The 19,591-nt window shown below is 43.8% G+C and overlaps 3 protein-coding genes across 10 annotated transcripts; 1 reads left to right on the top strand and 2 right to left on the bottom strand.

The window, feature by feature from the left end:
• Nucleotides 1-88: 88 nt before the first annotated feature.
• rnf180b (ring finger protein 180b) lies at nucleotides 89-6,208 on the bottom strand. Of its 8 annotated transcripts, none has more exons than XM_078088484.1 (8): nucleotides 6,076-6,208; nucleotides 5,496-5,598; nucleotides 4,927-5,022; nucleotides 3,557-4,276; nucleotides 3,211-3,333; nucleotides 2,369-2,603; nucleotides 1,887-2,012; nucleotides 89-1,001 (listed from the first exon to the last, which is right to left on the bottom strand). In XM_078088484.1, exons 2-8 carry the CDS (start codon nucleotides 5,562-5,564, stop codon nucleotides 823-825), a joined length of 1,548 nt encoding a protein of 515 aa, XP_077944610.1. In that variant the 5' UTR covers nucleotides 5,565-5,598; nucleotides 6,076-6,208; the 3' UTR covers nucleotides 89-822. The 8 variants fall into 8 exon arrangements, with proteins under 8 accessions (XP_077944610.1, XP_040053724.2, XP_077944609.1 ...); XM_040197790.2 differs by having other exon boundaries at nucleotides 89-1,028; nucleotides 4,927-5,025; nucleotides 5,496-5,564; XM_078088483.1 differs by having other exon boundaries at nucleotides 4,927-5,025; nucleotides 5,496-5,564.
• Nucleotides 6,209-6,924: 716 nt separating this feature from the next.
• htr1ab (5-hydroxytryptamine (serotonin) receptor 1A b) lies at nucleotides 6,925-8,501 on the top strand. The gene has a single exon (XM_040197795.2). It carries the CDS (start codon nucleotides 7,143-7,145, stop codon nucleotides 8,391-8,393), a length of 1,251 nt encoding a protein of 416 aa, XP_040053729.2. The 5' UTR covers nucleotides 6,925-7,142; the 3' UTR covers nucleotides 8,394-8,501.
• Nucleotides 8,502-16,059: 7,558 nt separating this feature from the next.
• LOC120832321 (uncharacterized) lies at nucleotides 16,060-19,158 on the bottom strand. Its single transcript, XM_040198509.2, has 3 exons — nucleotides 18,999-19,158; nucleotides 18,372-18,742; nucleotides 16,060-18,056 (listed from the first exon to the last, which is right to left on the bottom strand). Exons 2-3 carry the CDS (start codon nucleotides 18,536-18,538, stop codon nucleotides 17,615-17,617), a joined length of 609 nt encoding a protein of 202 aa, XP_040054443.2. The 5' UTR covers nucleotides 18,539-18,742; nucleotides 18,999-19,158; the 3' UTR covers nucleotides 16,060-17,614.
• Nucleotides 19,159-19,591: the final 433 nt, after the last annotated feature.

The raw sequence follows: 19,591 nt of genomic DNA, 5'->3' as shown, positions 1-19,591 counted from the left end.
AAACGCGGAATAGTGCCCCTCTCGCCAGAAGCCAGAGATGTGATGTCATTAAATATTGTCTGAAGCCGCTCAATGAATGGGAGAGTGATTTTGTTTTATATGCATTTTATGCCAGAATGAGCTTTATTGTTGTTGTTGTGAACCATGAAAAAGCACCCGTATATTTGGATCATTGTCTTGGCCGCTTGCAAGTCGCACAGTTTATATCGACTTAAGAGTTTTTCTTTTTTGGAGATTTGAAAAAGGCAATATATTTGATTTTTCCATCAACTTCAATTTCATTCTTCTACTGGATGAGCAGTTTAAACATAGGGCACCTCTCTTAAGGCAGGGAGCAAGCTTATTCCCCTAAAATATTCATTCCTTGTTGGACAAAAAATGTCAAATGTCAAATTAAATCAGGCAACAATCAAATGTTTGTCTGTCTGATCATCGCCGCCACTGTTACCAAATAGTTGTACCAAAAACCAGAGGTTTTACTAAAACTGCAACGTCTGTGATGTTTTCCTGCATTGAACAGTTCAACAGTTCATTGATCATTGGACAGTAAGGCCACTCCGCTTCGGGCTTCCTGAATCTAGACGCACTATTTCTGTAGATCAGGTCGCCTCTCTGTGTATATTGCACTTATCACGCTGGCAGAAGCATATTGTAAACTTTTCGAAACATGCCAACGTCTCTAATGTTCAGATCCCTGCTGCGATGCATGCAGGTCAAAACCACTTCTTGATACTTTTAGCACTAAAGTAACTGCTGACTTACAAAAAAACAACTCAAAAGAAGATAAACCTGTAGTCCTAATCTACAGGACGCCTCGCTGTCCTAAAATAAGTAGTAGTACAGGAGGCAAAAGAGGAAGAGCAGAGCCAGGATCCAGTTGACTGAGTGGATGTGGACGATGACCAGGCCGATGTAGAAGAGCCAGCCGCGCACGTCCGTGAAGTCCGCGAATCCTCCGTGGAAAAGGTGCCAGCGTCTCCCCGCCGCCTGCCGCTGCTCGCCTGCAGACAGGGAGGGAAAATGACCGTCTGCAAAGTTTGAAATTAAAATTAATTTAAAATTCTCTGAACTGATTTGCGAGCAAAGGAATATTATCTTTTTTTAATCATTTTTTTTAAATGGCCATTAAAAGTATAATCTTCATTTCATTTTCTTTAGTAATAATCTAAAATCAGGAGTTTATAAAATCAAAATTCTAAAAGGTTTAATTATTCCAGAGTAGTCTGCACATTGCAGTTTTGAGTCACACAATGTACTAAATTATTCATTTTTATTTTACGTATCTCCATGGACTGTAAGGCTAAAATACTCGATAGATGTTTGTGCAGCAGTTCTTTCAAATAATTAAATATAATTTATATATATATAATTATCCATCACACAAGGGATTTGTACATTTGACAACCTGTTGCATAAAGTTTCAGTAAGTTACCAATATTATATTCATCTCTCTGGATTTCTTATCACTGCTGTTTTATTGTCTGTTTTGGTCATTTGTAGGATTCTCTTCTTCAAGAGAAGAGATAACATTTATTATCGCCACTAACTTGTAGCAGGAATGCAATAAAAAGTTCTGCTTTTATGAAGTAACAAGGTACGACCTGGCAGGGTGAAAATACGGTCAGGGGCATTCCATCGGAAAGCAGTCACCTTTTGACCTTCTTGTTGCACTAGAAGAAACAGACTAAGTAGATATGATGTTATGTGATACTAATGCAATAAATGTCGGATTTAATGCCGTGCTGTTGGCACAGGTTGCTGATGAAGGCTCGTATTGAAGTCAAACCGGTCTCAGCTGGCACAATTTCCCAGTCAAAAAGGATGAATTATACTTTGTAGACATTTAAAAAAAATGCTGACACAACTTTTACACACTCTTTTCTCACCCCAGAAGCTTCGGAAGCGTTTGCGACAGCTGGGCAGGGACCATTTTGCACACGAAGCATTCTGGAAGTTCCGCTTGCGAGCGCAGTACACTTTGGGGAAGAAGGCCGCGGCTGTTTGGTTGAGCTCTGAAGAGGGAAGGGAACAGTGTGTACCGTCATTATCAAGAGTCCGTGTATTATAGAGGCCATTACGCCTCATTACTGCACCGCCCATCATCTCCGACGGATCACCCTGTGCTGGGGGGAGGGTAGTCTGTCCGGTCGAGTATTCACATGTTCAGCTACCCTAAGAAGCTACTCAGAGCTCGGCACAGGTCGTGGGACCGTGTGAACCACAGCATCTGGGCGTTAGGGGGACACCACCTGATCATTTAGTCTCTAAAAGGTCAGAAACCTGCTCCCAGACATACACAGGACGCTCCGTCGGATATTCCAGTGTGGTGTTTTGGTGCGCGGGGGGGAGGGGAGAGGGGGACATTCACCCTTGTGGAAGGCGGCGTGTGAGATGAGGGTGCGGCAGAGAGGGCAGGGCGTGTTTGTCGGCCGGTTCTTGGCGATCGTGCGGAGACACGGCTCGCAGAAGACGTGACCGCAGGGCTGACACCTGTACGGGCTGAAGTAGACCTCGAGGCAGACGGCGCAGGTGAGGCCCTCGCTGTCCTCCCCCTCCTCCTCCTCCTCCTCACTGTCCGACTGTGGGGCGCTCGCACTCTCCGGCTGGAGGGAGGCGCACAGACACACACACACACACACACACACACAGTGTTAACGTTCCTTCTGAAAGATCTTCTACAACTCGTCACTCGGTGTTCGTCCTCCAGAAACGGTTACAACGGCATCAAATCGCTGTTTCTGCTTCATCTCAGAAATGACTCATTCTACAACATAGTGTCGTTTTTTAAAGCGCTCCAAGGGAAATCCGCCACATTATTTCATTCATGATTTACAATCCAATTTATGTCATATTTTTTTATGCGATTACAAACTAGATCATCCCATTCAGTCCCATTCAACACAATAATGATAACAATAATAAAAACCACAACTTTTATGTCTATTCTTGCATTGTGCTTGTAAATTGCAAGCGATTGAAATGAAGCTATTCTTGTTTGGACAGGACATTACATTTAATCACACATGAAGCACGCTCATAGGACGGCTTCCTCGGTACCTTTCTTCAGCTTCTGAGGAGCACTGAAACTTTCTAAGAACAGCAAAAATATCCCATACCTTCCAAGGCTTTTTTTCTTTGCTGTGATTACACACGGTTTGCTCAGTAGTGCTCATTTAGATTAGAACAGTGTTGCTGCTGCTGCTCGCTCACCTGCTCCAGCCGGCTGTGCAGCCATCGCTCTCTCCTCCGCTGTTTCCTCCGCAGACTCTTCAGGCGGTTCTTCTCCCGTTTGCTCGGCCTGCTTGAGGCTGCGGGCGCCATGAAGCCTCGAGGCTGAGAGAGGTCAAACAGACACACACACACACACACATCAGGATCCCTGATCCATGACACGGATTAAACAGCAGAAAAAACACGACGCACAAAAGGACGTAAATCACCGTAACCGTAGGAAAGGAAGTGACTTTGTTTAATGTTTCCAGGCCGCCTCTACAGATGTCTGATCTTTAGTCCCTATTAAAGCAGATTTATTTTCTTTTAAATTCCAGCAACATACCAGCACGTCCTCGCTGTCAGAGATGGACCCCCCTCCGTGCAACAGGGCTGAGATAGAAGCCTCCTCGTGGACCTCCGCGGCCTCAGGAGAAGAAGAGGACTCAACGTCCTCCACGGTTTGCAGCAGCTGTGAACATGTCCTCCCGGAGACAAACGAACGGCAGAGGACGCCGCTGACCGGGGCTTCCCCGTCTCCGTCAACCTGCTGGCCCGCGGGACACAGGACGGGTGACTCCGTAGACTCGCGGGCTCTTCTACTCGCCCTCTCTACGGCGGACCCGACCGCCAGGCCTGCGGGGCGAAAGCACGAGGGCCTGGCGGCGGAATCCTCGTCCACACTGCAGCGTCTCCGGCTGTGGGAGTCGCAGAGCGGAGGACTGAGAGAAAAGGACTGAGTGGCGTCCGGCGGTGAGTTTGAGGCCTCAACAGAACTTATGTGGGACACGACCGCGGCACCGCCGGGCTGTGACCCGTTGAGTTCAGTGCCGGGCTCGCTGGTCCGGGAGCCGTCTGCCAGCGGACCAGGCCGCTCCTTCGCAGGCCTCGTCCTCCTCGGCCGGACGATGAGGACGCAGCGCTTGTGGTCGCGGTCCACGCGGCTTTTGCTGAGGTGGACAGTGGCGTCCAGGCCGCAGGGACATAAACTGCGGTTGACAAAGTTGAAGCCTCCCAAACGACCGGCGCAGTTGTGGCAGTTCAGTTTTCCGACAGTCCACTGAGCCTGGACAGAAAACAGATATTTGTAACAGATACAGATACAAATCAACATCTTCCAATGGTGTGAATAAGATAAGATAAAATTATTTTTGAGGAAATTATTTTTTTCAGATGAAATAGAAAAAACACTGAAAAAAGCCCAAGGGGACTTGTTCAATTTCCATGTTTTGTCGGCCAAACTGCCCAAACCCGTCACTTTGCAATATATGAAAAAGCAGCAAATCCTCCCATTTAAAAAAAGTTAAGTTAAATCAGATAACATAATAACATATAACAACAAATGTGTGGAGCAGCTGTAAATTCAGTTTCATTTTATTTTATGAAACTAGAGGAAAGACATTTAAATTGAAGCTCAAAAATAAAAAAGATAAGAGTTAATACAAAAGACGTTAAGATCTAAAAATATGTGTCAGGAAACACACTTAAGGACTATTATCACCAACTGTGAAAAATTGTACAATTTAGGCAGAAAAAAATGGAAAATTCAATGTTTAACATTTTCAAAATAGGCATAGATGACAAAATACATTTAATTGAATACCATTTAAGATGTGAAAGCGTATAATTAGAAAACATTTTCTTACCTCCCTTCCCCTTTTGGAAGTGAGTAAACGACTGGGTGCAGTGGGTGCACGTCCGCGCTGTGACACTTACCGTATGAACTGAGGTCAGTATCCACTCTGGCAGCGTGTCGATATTTACGTGCCAAATGCTGCAAACAGCCGATGAGCTTTCATCTGTGGCCTCAACCTGCTTCCACATCAGAGACACACAATCAGCGAGTACAGCTCCCATCAGACGCCGTTTCTCTGACACTGATAAGCACACATCTTTTTTTTATTTTTTATGACTGAATCACAAGTTGTTATCTTTGGGCTTTCCCAGCCCTGCCGTCCCAGAGCAACTACATACAGGGACTGTTTGGTGTGATTACGACGGCAAGTAATGATGACTGAATTCCATCAACGCTCTCAGTTATGGGGAGATTTACTGAATAATTATTTAGTCTTCTAAACGGGAGATAATAATGAGAAACATCCTTTTTCAGATGGGCTTTTTCAATTAAATAAAAGCTGAGAAAGTTTGACATTCTGGCTTGTAGAACTTGTTGTTGGTGACCGGCAAACTGACTAATCGACTGTTCCTTTCAGCACCGGCTAAAACAATGAATAAGAGAATCATAAATTCCCCAAAAGGAGTTAGAACATCAGATTTCCACCAACCATTGACAGACAGCTGGAGTCTAAGACGCCTTTGCGACACCTCCTGCAGCGCAGCATGCTTCTCTCCATCTTCAGTCCAGACGAAAGGGGACAGAACACACAACTGAAATCACACATCCACAAACTTTCATCAAACACAAAAAACATCCTAATCGATTCATTGCCTTTGCATTGGATGCTTCTATCAGATGCTGATAAGAGACGATAAGTCTGGGTCATAGTTGCTGAGCTGATGAGGGGGTGAAGTTGAGGTCACAGCTCTGTAAGGGGGGGGGGGGGGTGTTAAAAGCTGGTTAAACATGATCACTGGAGCACTGATGGACTCTTAACAGCCCAGAACAAGAAGCGCACAAAGAAGCCTAACTCTGTGCAACTGGCCTCTAAAGACCCCCAATGTTAAAATAAATGTGTGTCAGAGTTCAGGTGTTGATTCTGCAGCAGGTGGAAATTGCTCACTTGGTGGCAATAACAACATTGTATTGCTAAGCTAGCGCAACAGACGTTAACGTAATATCTTGTGGCATTCTCATGATAATGCCACTCAGTGTGTGAATGTTTTCTTTGTACGTGCTCCGCTTACCTGAAAGCTCTGAGGACTTTAACTGTCGCGGACACGAAGGAACCCGTCGCTCAAAAACAAGAAAGTTATGCAGCCTTTCCGCTTCAGAGCGGGGCTGTGACGTCACGCGAAGTGGGGAATCTACGGATAGTCTGATGGACCAAAAATGAGGCGCCAGTTAAAGGGTTAATAGTTTGTAAGTGCTATGAGAGTCGACCAACGGCAGGTGGCAGTGTCGAACCTGTCGGCTCCGGAGCGCTGACCATGGTGCTGAACGCAGAGGAAAAAAAATCTAAAAATATGATCCAACAACTATTACGTTTTAAAATAAAAAAATCTGCAAATTCATTCGATACTCAAATTAATGTACACATTTAGTTATTATCATTCATATTTTTAATGGCAAGTAGTACATGAACGACTGTAACCTAATACAAAGACTGAAAAACAAACAAAGGGGGCAAAAACAAACGGGAGAATAATGACATAACATAAAGTTGTTGTTGTTGTTGTTGTTGTTATCACAGCTAATATAAGTGCGTTTACAATGCATTATCATGAATTATTTATTCCGTCTTTTTTTATTATTTCTCAATGCAACCCAGCGTATCTGGGTTGCAACAGAGCAAGATTCAGACCATGTTCATCTGACATAAAGGAAAGCTTCTCCTCAAACGAAATGGCACAATCCAGTTGTTTCAAAGAAATTATTTTTTTCAGAAAATCGGCCCGTTGATTTCAAAAGAGATGTTTAAATAAATGCATGAATAAAAAGAAAACATTTAAGTAAATATCAAAGGTTTTCTATGTTTGTTCAATCATTCCCACATCATGCCTCGGCTGCTGACTAAACAGACGCAAACAGCCCACTCCGTTACATCCTCGCAGACAAATGACGCATTTTCCATCACTGGTATAAATACACAGCATCATTCTCTGTCAGCAGCCGAGACTCACAGTTCAGACCCTCTCTGCTGCACCAGGCAGTCCAACAGTCCACTATGTGCTCTTCAAGGCGGGACGGTGAGTTGCGCACTAGGCTCTTCATCAAGTAACAGAAGCTCTCCAAACACTTCGAGTTCACCAAAATGGAGGGCACGAACAACACGACATCGTGGTTTCAGTTTGAAAACTCTTCCAACAAAACGCCCAAACCCGAAGACGAGGAGGTGAAGCTGAGTTACCAAGTGGTCACATCGTTCCTGCTTGGCGCGCTCATCCTGTGCGCAATATTTGGGAACGCGTGCGTCGTTGCGGCCATCGCCTTGGAGCGGTCTCTCCAGAACGTGGCCAACTACCTGATTGGCTCTCTGGCTGTCACCGACCTGATGGTGTCGGTGCTGGTGCTGCCCATGGCGGCGCTTTACCAGGTGTTGAACCGGTGGACTCTCGGGCAGATTCCGTGCGACATCTTCATCTCTCTGGACGTGTTGTGCTGCACGTCGTCCATCCTGCACCTCTGCGCCATCGCTCTGGACAGATACTGGGCCATAACCGAGCCCATAGAGTACATGAAGAAGAGGACGCCGCGGAGAGCCGCAGTCCTCATCAGTGTCACCTGGCTCGTAGGTTTCTCCATCTCAGTGCCGCCAATGCTGATCATGCGCTCCCAGCCCGGCAGCGTGGCAGAGGACAGGGCAAACCCCAAGCAGTGCAAGATCAGGCAAGACCCGTGGTACACAATATACGCGACCTTTGGGGCTTTTTACATCCCGCTGACGCTAATGCTTGTTTTATATGGACGGATTTTCAAAGCCGCCAGGTTTCGCATCAGGAGGACGGTGCGTAAAACGGAGAAAAAGAAAGTGTCCGACTCCTGCTTGGCGCTTTCTCCTGCCATGTTCCACAAAAAGACTCCCGGTGACGCGCAGGGCAAAAGCTGGAAGAGGAGCGTTGAGCCCCGGCCGCTGCCGAGCGTCAACGGCGCGGTGAAACACGCGGAGGACGGCGAGTCTCTGGAGATCATTGAAGTTCACAGCAACTTTAAAGGCAACCTGCCGCTGCCCAACACCCCGAGCTGCGTGCCTTTGTTCGAGAGCAGGCACGAAAAGGCAACCGAGGCGAAGAGGAAGATCGCGATGGCGCGGGAGCGCAAAACGGTGAAGACTCTGGGGATCATCATGGGCACCTTCATCCTCTGCTGGCTGCCCTTCTTCATCGTTGCCCTGGTCATGCCTTTTTGCCAGGAGTCGTGCTACATGCCCCGCTGGCTGGAGGATGTAATTAACTGGCTTGGCTACTCCAACTCTTTACTGAACCCGATCATATACGCGTACTTCAACAAAGACTTTCAGAGCGCTTTCAAGAAAATAATCAAGTGTCATTTCTGCAGACCATGACGGGCGTTGATTTGAGAAGAGGAGCAGCCCTAAACAACCAAGAGCCTATAAATGAGATAGTTTTGAAGACTGAATTATGATAAAAAATCACAGAGGAGGGCTGACAATAATTACTGTTGATCATCATCATTATTATCAGTGCTGAAACGCTCCCAGAAGATGTCCGTGTAGGCATAGATAACGCTGTGATGTCTGATTGAAAGCTCCGTGCTCCTCATCCTGTTCTGTAATTTTCAATAAAGAAACATTTTTTTATACATTTTCAGAAGTCATGATTTCAAACACAGATATTTATTTTTAAAAATGATCCAAATGATTAGGTTTCCCAAATGTGTGATAAATTAAGGGGGAATAAATTCTATAGAGCAGAATTGTACTCAACCAGCAGAAAGCAACCAATACGAATTTTGATAATCAATTTGTTATTTAAGATAAAATAATGTTCTTTGTTTAACATTATATTCATTTGTATTTTAGGATTTAGGACTGCTGGTCAGATAGGAGTGACGTCACCCTGGGCTTTTTGAAAGTCTGATGATTATGTTTTGATTATTTTCTTGTATTCCATTGCAAAATATGAAAATAAATGAAAAGATTTATAGATAATGATAAACAAAAAGTTGCAATGCACCGCCAAATTCATTATATTTTACGCCGCATGTCCAAACACTTCATAGGCAATTGAAAAATAAATTAAGGCTTCAACTGAGAATGCATTTTCAAGCTAATCTTCTCATCCACGGCACAATTTACTATACATTGTCATAAAACATCTGCACTGCGATGTGAAAAAATCTGCTTTTGTAGTTTTCTTCAATCTCCGGGCCATTTTTCTCCCTGTGTGAAACAGGATTTTAAAGAACATTGCAATTATGGCAGTGAACATCTAGCTCACAATGTGACACCTTTTTTCAAATGGAAGGTGCCAGTTGGAATATGTGACTGTTGCTCCAAGTGTGGATGAGATTTTTATTTCCCTGTGTCTAAATAATCAACCAAATGTAACAATTAGTGGGATAGTAAAAAAGTTAAGGCCTAGCAGGTAAGCATTGTTTAAACCCCCACAATTGTATCTTCAAAAGATACCAAATAACTTAAGGAAAAGCCCTATTTATTAGAATATTTAAGATAGATGAAAAGGTCTTTGGAAAATTGTACTTAATTGGAAAAATATTTCAATGTTTAACTTCCATGTCCTGTCGGACAGTGTGCATGATTTTACATATCTTAGAGTTACATGAAGGAAACTGAAAGAAAATACTGATGTTAGGAGGTGGTCTTTTTAAATGAATCCCAGTGGGATATTAGTTTTTGTGTTGAGGTCTTCTCACGATTGCATCCCCCGCAAAATAAACATTTTTCACCCTCCAATGCGTCTTCAAACAGCATCCTGAGCCCCCAAAGTGCTTCTACTGGGCTCCACCTGCAAACTCTGATCCTCTCATATCACGCGTGTGTGGATGTGCTGCTGTCTCAGGGCTGATGTGATGTGAAACAAAGAAAACACATATGACAGTATTAAAATAAAAGCCATTTATCATTCTAGGGGTGGGGGTCTGCCGGGTGGGATAACAGACGGGCAGTTGAATAGAAGAAAAAAAAAAATCTTCCTTCACCAAACACATGACATGAAAAGGTTGCTGTTGACGTGCTTGAGGTACTTCTTGTTGCGTAATTTATTTGCCCTTTCCCTCCATCACTCACAGGCTCATAACGTATAAGTCCATCTTAAAAAGGTTGTGAAGGGGGCGCGCGGATAGCTGCTGGAGAGGTGGTCGCCATAGCGACATATGGTGGATGCAAACTCCGGGGGCCGGAGGGGCAATTACCTGATCAAAGGCCCGCTGCTAGGCGGGAATACAGAGGTGTGTGTGAGGGGCCCACAGCTGGCTACCGCAGACAATAAGCAGGTGTGTTTTTCATTCTTCTTCGGCTTGGAGTGTTACGCAGCGACTGCTAATGCACAGCGGGTCCGTGTCCTGTGATCCTTTCTGGAAAAGAGTGCCACAAACTTTTTTTTTAAAGTTCCTTTTATTTTCCAATAAGTAACCCTAAAAGGTTTTTTTGACTTATCCTTTTCAGTTCCGTCTGGCAGGATCACACACGCCTTTGTTCTATTTCAGCTTGCTTCAATGAGGCTATGATGCAAACTTTAAAAGAAAAGTTTTAATTCAAGGCTGTCTGTATTTCTTGAGCATCAATTCCAAAGCCATATCCCCCAAATCCAGCCTGACATATCTGCAATTAGACAGATACAAATGTCCACAAGGATTTATAATGAAGTTGAACAAAGCTTTCCTTCAGGGAATGAGGGCCTGTCCCCTAAAAGGTAATTGGTTAAAGTAAGTGTTTGATCCCGAGATCTACGGACACATTACCAGTGCTGCAGTCAACAAAGAGGATTATGAACTCAAGTCTTAATGTCTTTTCTTGGACTTGGTGGTCTAACCTGGAGGGAGTTTATACACACACAATGTATTGAAACAAATAATGAATAAATAATTGATAAAAGGACCATAATCCAAACAAACAGGTCCGGGCCTCGGTATCTTTACAGCATGTGTACGGTCCCAAACATGACAAGTAGCATGAGCAGTCAGATAACAGACACCTAAATAACAAGTAATGTATTGTTTTCTGTTGTAGGGCAGTCATCTAAATGGATGGATGTGTGATGGAAAACCATCAGTTGTCAAATTAAATCACCATTTCCAGAGTGTAACTGAACTGCTAAGTATTTATAAAATATGTTGTTGGGCTGTAAAATACTTTGGCTAACAGTAAAGTACTATATCAAGTGCTGACTGCTCACACCTCTGAGCATGTGCAAACATGTCGATATCACAGAGTAATTATTGAAGACATTGAAGAAAAATTTCAGTTGAGTTGAACAACATTTTCTTGTAGTACGGTCACACTTCGAAACCAACAGTCACCAATAGTCCTTTTTGAAAAGTGATATTTCAAAACACAATTTCTCAAAACATCAGCTTGAGGACCAACATCACCTGCTTGTTAAGGCATTTAGCATTTCACCTGTGGAATGTGCAGGACCATATGAACGTCTCACACTGTTACGCTGCGTGGCTCATTCCCTGAGAGACTGCCGCAGAGAGCACTTGGCTGTAATCAGCCTGTCTATTGGAGGAGGTTAAGAGTGTGGATTCATTTTCATCCGTACACTCTTGGACTATTCAGTCATGTTTCCCTTGCGGAGGCACCGATGGGGTGCTGCTGTCAGAGGAATTACGATACGGGCTTCCACAGCCGAGCAGCCAGAAAAGCCGTCCTCGTCTTTTCCTTTTCATCGCTTTTGTGAACAAGCTCAAAGGAACAGAAGGACCAGGAGCTGCAGATCGTTCTGATTTAAAATGAAACAATTATTCATTTTAAATAGCACTTGAAAAAAAAGAAATTCAATGCATGAGGAGAATAAACATTTTTGGAAATAAACTCAATTAACAGAAAATTGTCTTTTTTTTAAATTTTCGTGACCCTCTGCATTCGAAGTGAGTCACGTTTTCCTGAACAATTGACAGTTCTGAAGTTTTGCTGGCTGCCAAACTATTCAGGGCTTGTCAGCCGCTTGCCCAGACAAAATGTAAAGCTAATAATTAACGAAATAAAAGCATACAAAAATAATTAAATAAATATCTCAGTGCCAAATGACTACGTAGAAATAATTAGCTGGGTTATTTAGCTAAGCTCTTCTACCCATGAAAAATAACAATACCACAGGATTTCATTTGTTTTATCAACATTAGCCTGTCACAAACATATTGTTTTATACAGCCATAGGACATTTTAAGTATATTTTGCACAGTATAGGACAACAATTTATATATTATACTTATTATCCTTTACAATAGTTTTACTTACTTTTTACTTTCATGCAGCAATGCTTCCCCTGTAGCCACAAGAGGCTGCTACTCTCAACACTTGCATGTGCTCATAACCACAATAGTGTGACACACATCCATTCCATGTTTATTTACTGTTTATACATACAGGGACAAGTGGCGTGTTGTCTCCTACTAATATCCACTAACAAGCACTAAATATGCTTTACTGGAAATTTGAGGGTGTGTTTTTGTTTGACTTACTAAAGCAGGACAGTAATGTTGTTTGGACCTGCCAATTTAACGCGTTTATAAAAAGATATCACAGCGGATTGAGGCCACTCCATACATTTTGCAGTTGAAGGTCAGATTTAATAAGCTCATAACCTTTCCTCTCGCATTACATTCAGCACAATCTTAACATCTTTAGCTTTATTACTGGTCCCCTGTGTTCAAACCGTATGCGAAGCACATTTTGCCCTTTTATTTTTTACCACAATCATTTTGCCACGTGTGCCACGAGTGTTTTTTGCAGTTTGTGTTCATCTGCAGCCAACGTACCAACTCTATAACTCTATCTTTTTTTTTATCTTCAGCTCTTTCTTACTTTTATCTTTGTACGTTAAATACATTTAACCTATATAAAGCCTTGAGAGAAGAACTAATATCCAAGTTGATGGAGCTGTGCCTTTAGCGACATTTGTGCTGTCTCTGGCCAAATTAGTATCTATTTCTTTATTTCCATTGATTATATAAGTATTTTACTGAGCACGCGTGATGAGCGGCTAAACTACCGTCACGGTTTGTTACGTCATTTTTTAGACGGATACGGTTCAGCTGTTCGTGTATGTGACTTGTGGTCTATTTTACTCTAAATGGACCATGATGTACTCAATGAACAGTAGCCCTACCTTGGATGTAAATAATATAGTTCCTCTAGGACACTGTGGTGGGACTTAAAAATGCTCATCTTGCTGACAATTATCTGTCCAATTCTAGTTTAAAAACCTCACTTGTGTAGACACAAAAGCAGAAGAATAAAAAATATAATCAAGACACTGTTAATGTAATAGTGGGACAATGATGATGGACGAGTGAGTATCTCTGCGAGAGTAGATTTGTTCAGTAACCCACTGTGTTCCCCTCTGCTCTGCTCTTCTCCCTGTACACCAACAGCTGCACCTCCAGTCACCAGTCCGTCAAGCTCCTGAAGTTTGCGGATGACACCACCCTCATTGGACTGATCTCTGGTGGGGATGAGTCCGCCTACAGGTGGGAGTCTGACCATCTCGTGTCCTGGTGCAGCCAGAACAACCTGGAGCTCAACGCTCTAAAGCCAGTGGAGATGGTTGTGGAGCCCCACCCTCCCCCATCACTCTGTGTGACTCCCCCGTCACTATTGTGGATTCCTTCCGTTTCCTGGGCTCCATCATCAGCCAGGACCTCAAGTGGGAGCTGAACATCAGCTCCATCACCAAGAAGGCTCAGCAGAGGTTGTTCTTCCTGAGGCAGCTGAAGAAATTCAACCTGCCAAAGACGATGATGGTGCACTTCTACACGGCCATCATCGAGTCCATCCTCTGCTCCTCCATCACCGTCTGGTACGCTGCAGCCACAGCCAAGGACAAGGGCAGGCTGCAGCGGGGCATCCGCTCTGCGGAGAGGGTGATCGGCTGCAATTTGCCGTCCCTGCAAGACTTGTTTGCTTCCAGGTCTCTGAAGCGAGCTAAAAAGATCACGGCCGACCCCTCCCACCCCGGACAAAAACTGTTTGTGCCCCTTCCATCTGGCAGGAGGCTGAGGTCCATCAGGACTAAGACCTCCCGCCACACCAACAGTTTCTTCCCGTCGGCAGTCGGGCTCATCAACAGAGCCCGGTCCCCCACTGCCTGACTATAACACTCCACCGGTCACTCCCCTTCATACTGCACATGTCACTTTAACTGCAATTCATCACTTTGTTACTTGTTTGTTACTTGTTCGTTAGTGCACTTTATGCCTAATATTTTTCTTTTTAACTTTTTTAATATTTAAAATGTTTAACTTTATTCCCTTGTTTTATACTAACCCATAGCCTTATTCTACTAACCCATTGCATTAGCATTTCATTTTACTTTATTTTATTACTTGTGCACTGCTGTCTTGTCTGTCTACTGTCGCGCACAAACCGCCAAGACAAATTCCTTGTATCTTTGGCATATTTTGGTAAATAAATGTTTCCTGATTCCTGATTCCTGACTGTGTTCAATTGCTTTACATTTCGAAGGTTTAAATAACATCACAACACTATAAAATACCAAACGCACACATCGATTGAAAACAGCAAATTGTGTCACTTGGTAAAGTAATTCTACATGTCCTCACTCAGTAAGTGTTTACATTTTTTGTTCAGAACTATGTGTCTTTGCCAAGGACAATCAAAACTACATTTAGGATTTAGTTATGGAAAATTTTTTGGTAAATTTACGTTCCTATAAACAATCTCAGGAGAGATGTTTAGTCAATCGGCCCGTGCATATTTAGTAAATTGATCAAGTATGATTAAATATGAAACATGTCTCTATGAGCAACTCCACTGACCGCATATAACCACATATGTGGGCACAAAAACAAACTAAAAAAGCTGAATTCCCTTTCAGCACCAGCAGTTATTTTACGCATTGGTCATGTGTTTCAACCTTCGCGCCTCCGTTGCCAAAAGAAGTCTGATTGAATCAAAGTCAATCAGAATTTAAACCCAAATTCTCACTTGAATTCTGATCTCAGTAAACATTGTAAACATGAGTTTATGGCCTCGATTACTAGTTTCAAAGCTTCCTCAACATAGCGCAATGTTCATTGAGTACATCATGGTCCATTTAGAGTAAAATAGACCATAAGTCACATACGAGAACAGCTGAGGCGTATACGGCGCCTGTATGCCACCATTCAGCATTCTGAATAAAGTAAACTCCATTCAGTGGTTGCTATAAAAATAACAGCATGGTGACGGACGAAATTCAGGACGGGGAAGGCAAAGTCACCCAACTCCAGGCATCAAAACGCTCGCCTCCACTTCACAGCACTAAGCAACAAGCCAATAAGTTGTTTTGGAAGCATGGAGGGGACCCGACACTGACGGAAAATTGGAAAAAAAATTCCATTTCCTCTCAGGAGATGAGAAGAGGGCAGATGCAATTACCAAGACTCTGCAATTTGAGTCAAGTGCTTCTGGGACAAAGTCATTGATAGGCAGTCAGGATCAGATTTATGAGGCAGCAGTGTGTCAACTTTCAAACAAATCCGTTCAACGTTACTTTCATTTCAGGAACAAGGACACGGCGTTTACTAAATGCCGCTCTCAGCCGCGTCCGCACAGTTTAATCAACCGCAAAAGTGCTGATAGAGCTAACAGTGCTCACCTGAGGGGGAACCCAAGGGTGCAGCTTTATACGTTTTTGCAATGATACTGTCGCTGTTATCAGCTGTAATCGAGTGACACAAACCACCGAACCCAGCGTCCGCCCGCACCATCAGCTCACCATATTCAACAGATCAACAAAGTCCTGCTACCTCTGACTAGACTGAAGCAGAGAGTTTTTTGCCATTTCTAGTAAGGTGTAATTATTCCGGATGAGGTAGAACTGCTTCGAATGGCTGGTACAGCAGATTAGAACGTTGACATCCATAACACGTCTGGGTTTATCCACAATCTATGGAACACAGAACCCTTCTGCGTCTGCTTCTTCCTCCCCACTCGGACAGACGTGTGCTGGACGAGCATCCCGAGGATAAACTGGAAAAGTCAACCAGGGCAAAGACATTCATTTTCATCCCTTCCATCTTCCTTTTGTTTTCTTTAATTGCAGGAGCTGTATGTTGTTGAAATGCCTTTCCTGCTCAGCTTACAACCAATTAAGAGACAATGCTGCGGTACATGCACAGATTGGATTAACTGGCTTTTAGTAAGGAGACAGCGGCCTCGCTAACGGACTTTGATACAGAGGAGACTGGAGGAGGAGGAAGAGGAGGAGGAATGGCACACGAGGTTTCGGTTTTCAGCGGAAAGTAACAAACAGCAGGGTCTCTTATGAATTTACAAACTATTGTTGAATTATAAATGAGAAGCTCGCTGGGAAAACATTGTTAAAAAGACAAAAATGCAAGTTAACAGCTTGTTAGTGTACGCTCAGGCTGTCGGATCAACAGAACGGAGAGAGGTTACCGTTGTGCCGGCTGGGCTGCTTTAGAGGACGATCTGAATATGTCTTTGTCCGGTCAACAATGAATACACTACTCAAATGTTGCAGTTTCAACAATTCTATCTTCCTTAAACTTTTACAAAGAGGAATTAACTATTTAAAATTAATGTCTGAGATTGGAGCAGTTGTTTGAATATAAAAAGCTCTTTTGAGTCATGATATAAGACACTGATAGACTGCTCCAGTGAGAGAATCAGAGGAAACGGAGGACAGTGTGAAAAAGGGAGGGACGTGCATGGAAAACTGACTGAGGAAATGCCCCATTCAGTCAAACAATGGACTCTGCAACAATTCAAACATCAGGACTTTCCCACAAAAATATAATTGACTGCGGAGCATTGAATTAAGTAAGAAAGTTTGGCCAAGTTTACACCATATGAACTTTGTATAAGGTTTCTCTACGCTTGTGTCATCATTCATCAACTCATCTTTCATCACTGACTCTTAAATAAGTAATTAGATAAGAGAAGTCGGGTCAATTTGCCCACTCTCATTCTCACAATAACCATTTCTGGGCTTTTATCTACTCTAAGGAAAGCTCCAGACCCAATAAAAAAAAGCCATCAGGATGGTGAGTATCTATCCAATTAAACCACTCCTCTCCTTGCACAAGACTTCTCATTCATCAGGAATGATCCTCGCTGATTTTGGGCTAAAGGGAATCTTTCAGCAGAAGAGCAATAGCTGTGATTCTGCATCACTGTCGGTGTTGTAGCACATGAGGCCTTGACATGCTTTAACCTTACAGATCACTGCCATTGCCTTCTTAAAGTTGCTATAAACCAAAATGTTGAAAAGATAATACTGGAGGTTGTAAGGCTGTCAATGATGAGCAAGCAGAGCATGTAAGCAATAACTTTTTAATACAACCCCCAGAACAAGTGAGAAAATATATATATTTTGAGTACATAACCTCCATGCAGTTCGTCCACTAGTCCGAATTCTGAAGAAAACTCCACTCCCCAATAGAAAAAAAGCATAATAACAGTGGTGTTGCTCCTGAATTTTGCAGCGTCCTGATACAAGGTGCAGTACTTAGAGATGAGCACACAGCATAATGCATGCATACATGCGTCAGCAGTGTTTTTGGTATTCGCTATGAAGTCTTTTCGACGTCTCCAGTCATGTTCTGCCTCAAAAGTCAGAGAGACGAGTGCTCGAAAAGGATGACTTTGGATTGGTTGGAGAGGCTGGAGAGCCTGGAGGGCCTGAACGCTCCGATCCGAGAGTACACATCTGCGTCTGAGCACGCGCCCCACGACAGGTGAGGACTTGGCGGGTTGGTGTGGATCGCGGGCAGAGCGAAGGCCAAGACGGAAGGGGTGAGGGTGAGGGTGGGAGGATTCTGGTGCATCGGGGGCGGCGGGAAAGGATGTGGGGGCAGCGGCAGAGGGGGCGGAAGTGGTTTGATGACTGCGCATGTCACCGTGGTAGCGGTTTGATCGGACTCAGGTGCAGCTTCGGGGTCGGGGGCCTTCTTGTTCGCCAGGTCCTCAAACGACGCGGCGTGTCTGAGCGTGTAGGTGGCGGAGTGGTGGAAGCTGTGGTACTCCAGCGCGTTCCTCGCCCCGGCCAACCTCAGCCTGCAGGACACAACACAAGTCAGTTTTTGCCTCGTGTTCCTTCATTCAACCCATTTTGTCAACCAGAAGTGACACGAGGATGGAGCTCAGTACAACCAAACACCTGACGAGTAATTTTATGTCAACTAAAATGTTACAAGTTCAAAACACGCTGTGGTAGCAAACCTGTCAATCACACATTTGCTGCTGTATTAAACAATGTGTCCCAACTACACACCCATGAAAGGTATTCCTCTGCAAGCCAGCAAGACATTAATTATTCTCTGATTAAAGGGACAGAAATTAGGGAAGAAAACCAACATAGCATGCACACACCTGTGTCTCAGCTGTAAGAGTTTGTAAAGCATCAGCAGAAATAAAGCTCCAACCAGGGTCACCAGAAACACGGCCACACTCGCATCCAAGCTCCAGCAGGACTTTCCAGCAGGTCCCGGTGAGCTGCAGCTCCTGGGGGTCTGCGGGGTCTGCAGGCGTCCCTCCATTCCTCGCTTAGGGATGACGATGGCCCGGACCAAGATGGGCCAGGAGGGTGTCCAGCAGGTTCGGGTGTCGGCTCCTGAGCGCGGCTGTCCCAGGCTGGGTAGGAACTCGTGGAGAGGAGCTGCTGGTTGCCGGATGACCAACCGGCATCGCTGCTGGGTTTGTTTCCGACGGGCAGGAATGTCGTTTGTCGTGACAAACGCTCACTGAGGGTTTAAGTGTAACACAAAAAGCTCCCACTGCTTTTTCCAAATTATAAAGCGCCTAACATTTGAGATTGTTTTCACTCAAAACAGTATTCTGGCTTCTGGCTGATTTCAGTTTCATTCAAATTTAATGCTGTCTATGAAGTGGAAAAATATACTACAGAAAAAACAAATACTACTTATTAAGATAAACATTTCTTCAAATTAGAATTCAAGTAAAGTTAGCCTGAAAACGCAAAAAACTTAAAAAACTTACTTCATTCAAATGTGCTGGCGTACATTCAAAACAGAAAAACTGAACACAGCAAGAGCGCTGAAATTGAACTAAGCTGCTTTCCATGACCAAATACATTCTTAAGCTCACACTAAAGGGAGGAAGCCCGTGAAAACAGCAGGAAACCGTTCACTTCCCCAACACAGTTTACAGGGACGTGATTGGAGAGGGCTTCCTATCGCCATGGATACAGGAAACAGCTCAAGGATACCCCCCCCCCCCCCTTAGGACTACAGTTGTGTGGGTCTGAACAAAACACACATGAGAGCACACACTAACAGATTAGTGGCGCACAAGAGAAACTTATTATTTCCAAATCTTTGAGACAAGCTTTAATCTCTGCTCTATTATATCATTGCAAATAATCCGTCTATGTAAGATGAAAAAAGCTAATTAAGCCTTATATCATGTATCAGCTTGTAGAATTGAAGGCTTTTTTACCTGGATAAATCAGGGGGAAAAAACACAAAACAGCCTCTTTGGAGCTGCAGGACCACACCTACAGATCTGACCTTCAGATCAGGACTTTATCTCGGGCGAAAATACAAACAAATTGAACAATAGCAGGTTTAAAG

This window comes from Gasterosteus aculeatus, chromosome 14 (assembly GCF_964276395.1).
Source record: "Gasterosteus aculeatus chromosome 14, fGasAcu3.hap1.1, whole genome shotgun sequence".
In the NCBI taxonomy this organism is placed as follows: domain Eukaryota; kingdom Metazoa; phylum Chordata; class Actinopteri; order Perciformes; family Gasterosteidae; genus Gasterosteus; species Gasterosteus aculeatus.
The sequence above is the reverse complement of the archived record's forward strand: the minus strand, read 5'-3'. Positions and strand labels throughout refer to the sequence as shown.

Excerpts from the sequence above, each read along its gene's own strand:
- rnf180b (XM_040197790.2), bottom strand. The coding sequence starts at position 5,564 with ATGGAGAGAAGCATGCTGCGCTGCAGGAGGTGTCGCAAAGGCGTCTTA. Across the intron at positions 2,604-3,210 it reads TGCACAGCCGGCTGGAGCAG|CCGGAGAGTGCGAGCGCCCC; the intron begins GTGAGCGAGCAG and ends GCCTCCCTCCAG. Across the intron at positions 1,029-1,886 it reads ACGCTTCCGAAGCTTCTGGG|ACGGTCATTTTCCCTCCCTG; the intron begins GTGAGAAAAGAG and ends CAAACTTTGCAG.
- htr1ab (XM_040197795.2), top strand. The coding sequence starts at position 7,143 with ATGGAGGGCACGAACAACACGACATCGTGGTTTCAGTTTGAAAACTCT.
- LOC120832321 (XM_040198509.2), bottom strand. The coding sequence starts at position 18,538 with ATGGAGGGACGCCTGCAGACCCCGCAGACCCCCAGGAGCTGCAGCTCA. Across the intron at positions 18,057-18,371 it reads CTCTTACAGCTGAGACACAG|GCTGAGGTTGGCCGGGGCGA; the intron begins GTGTGTGCATGC and ends TGTGTCCTGCAG.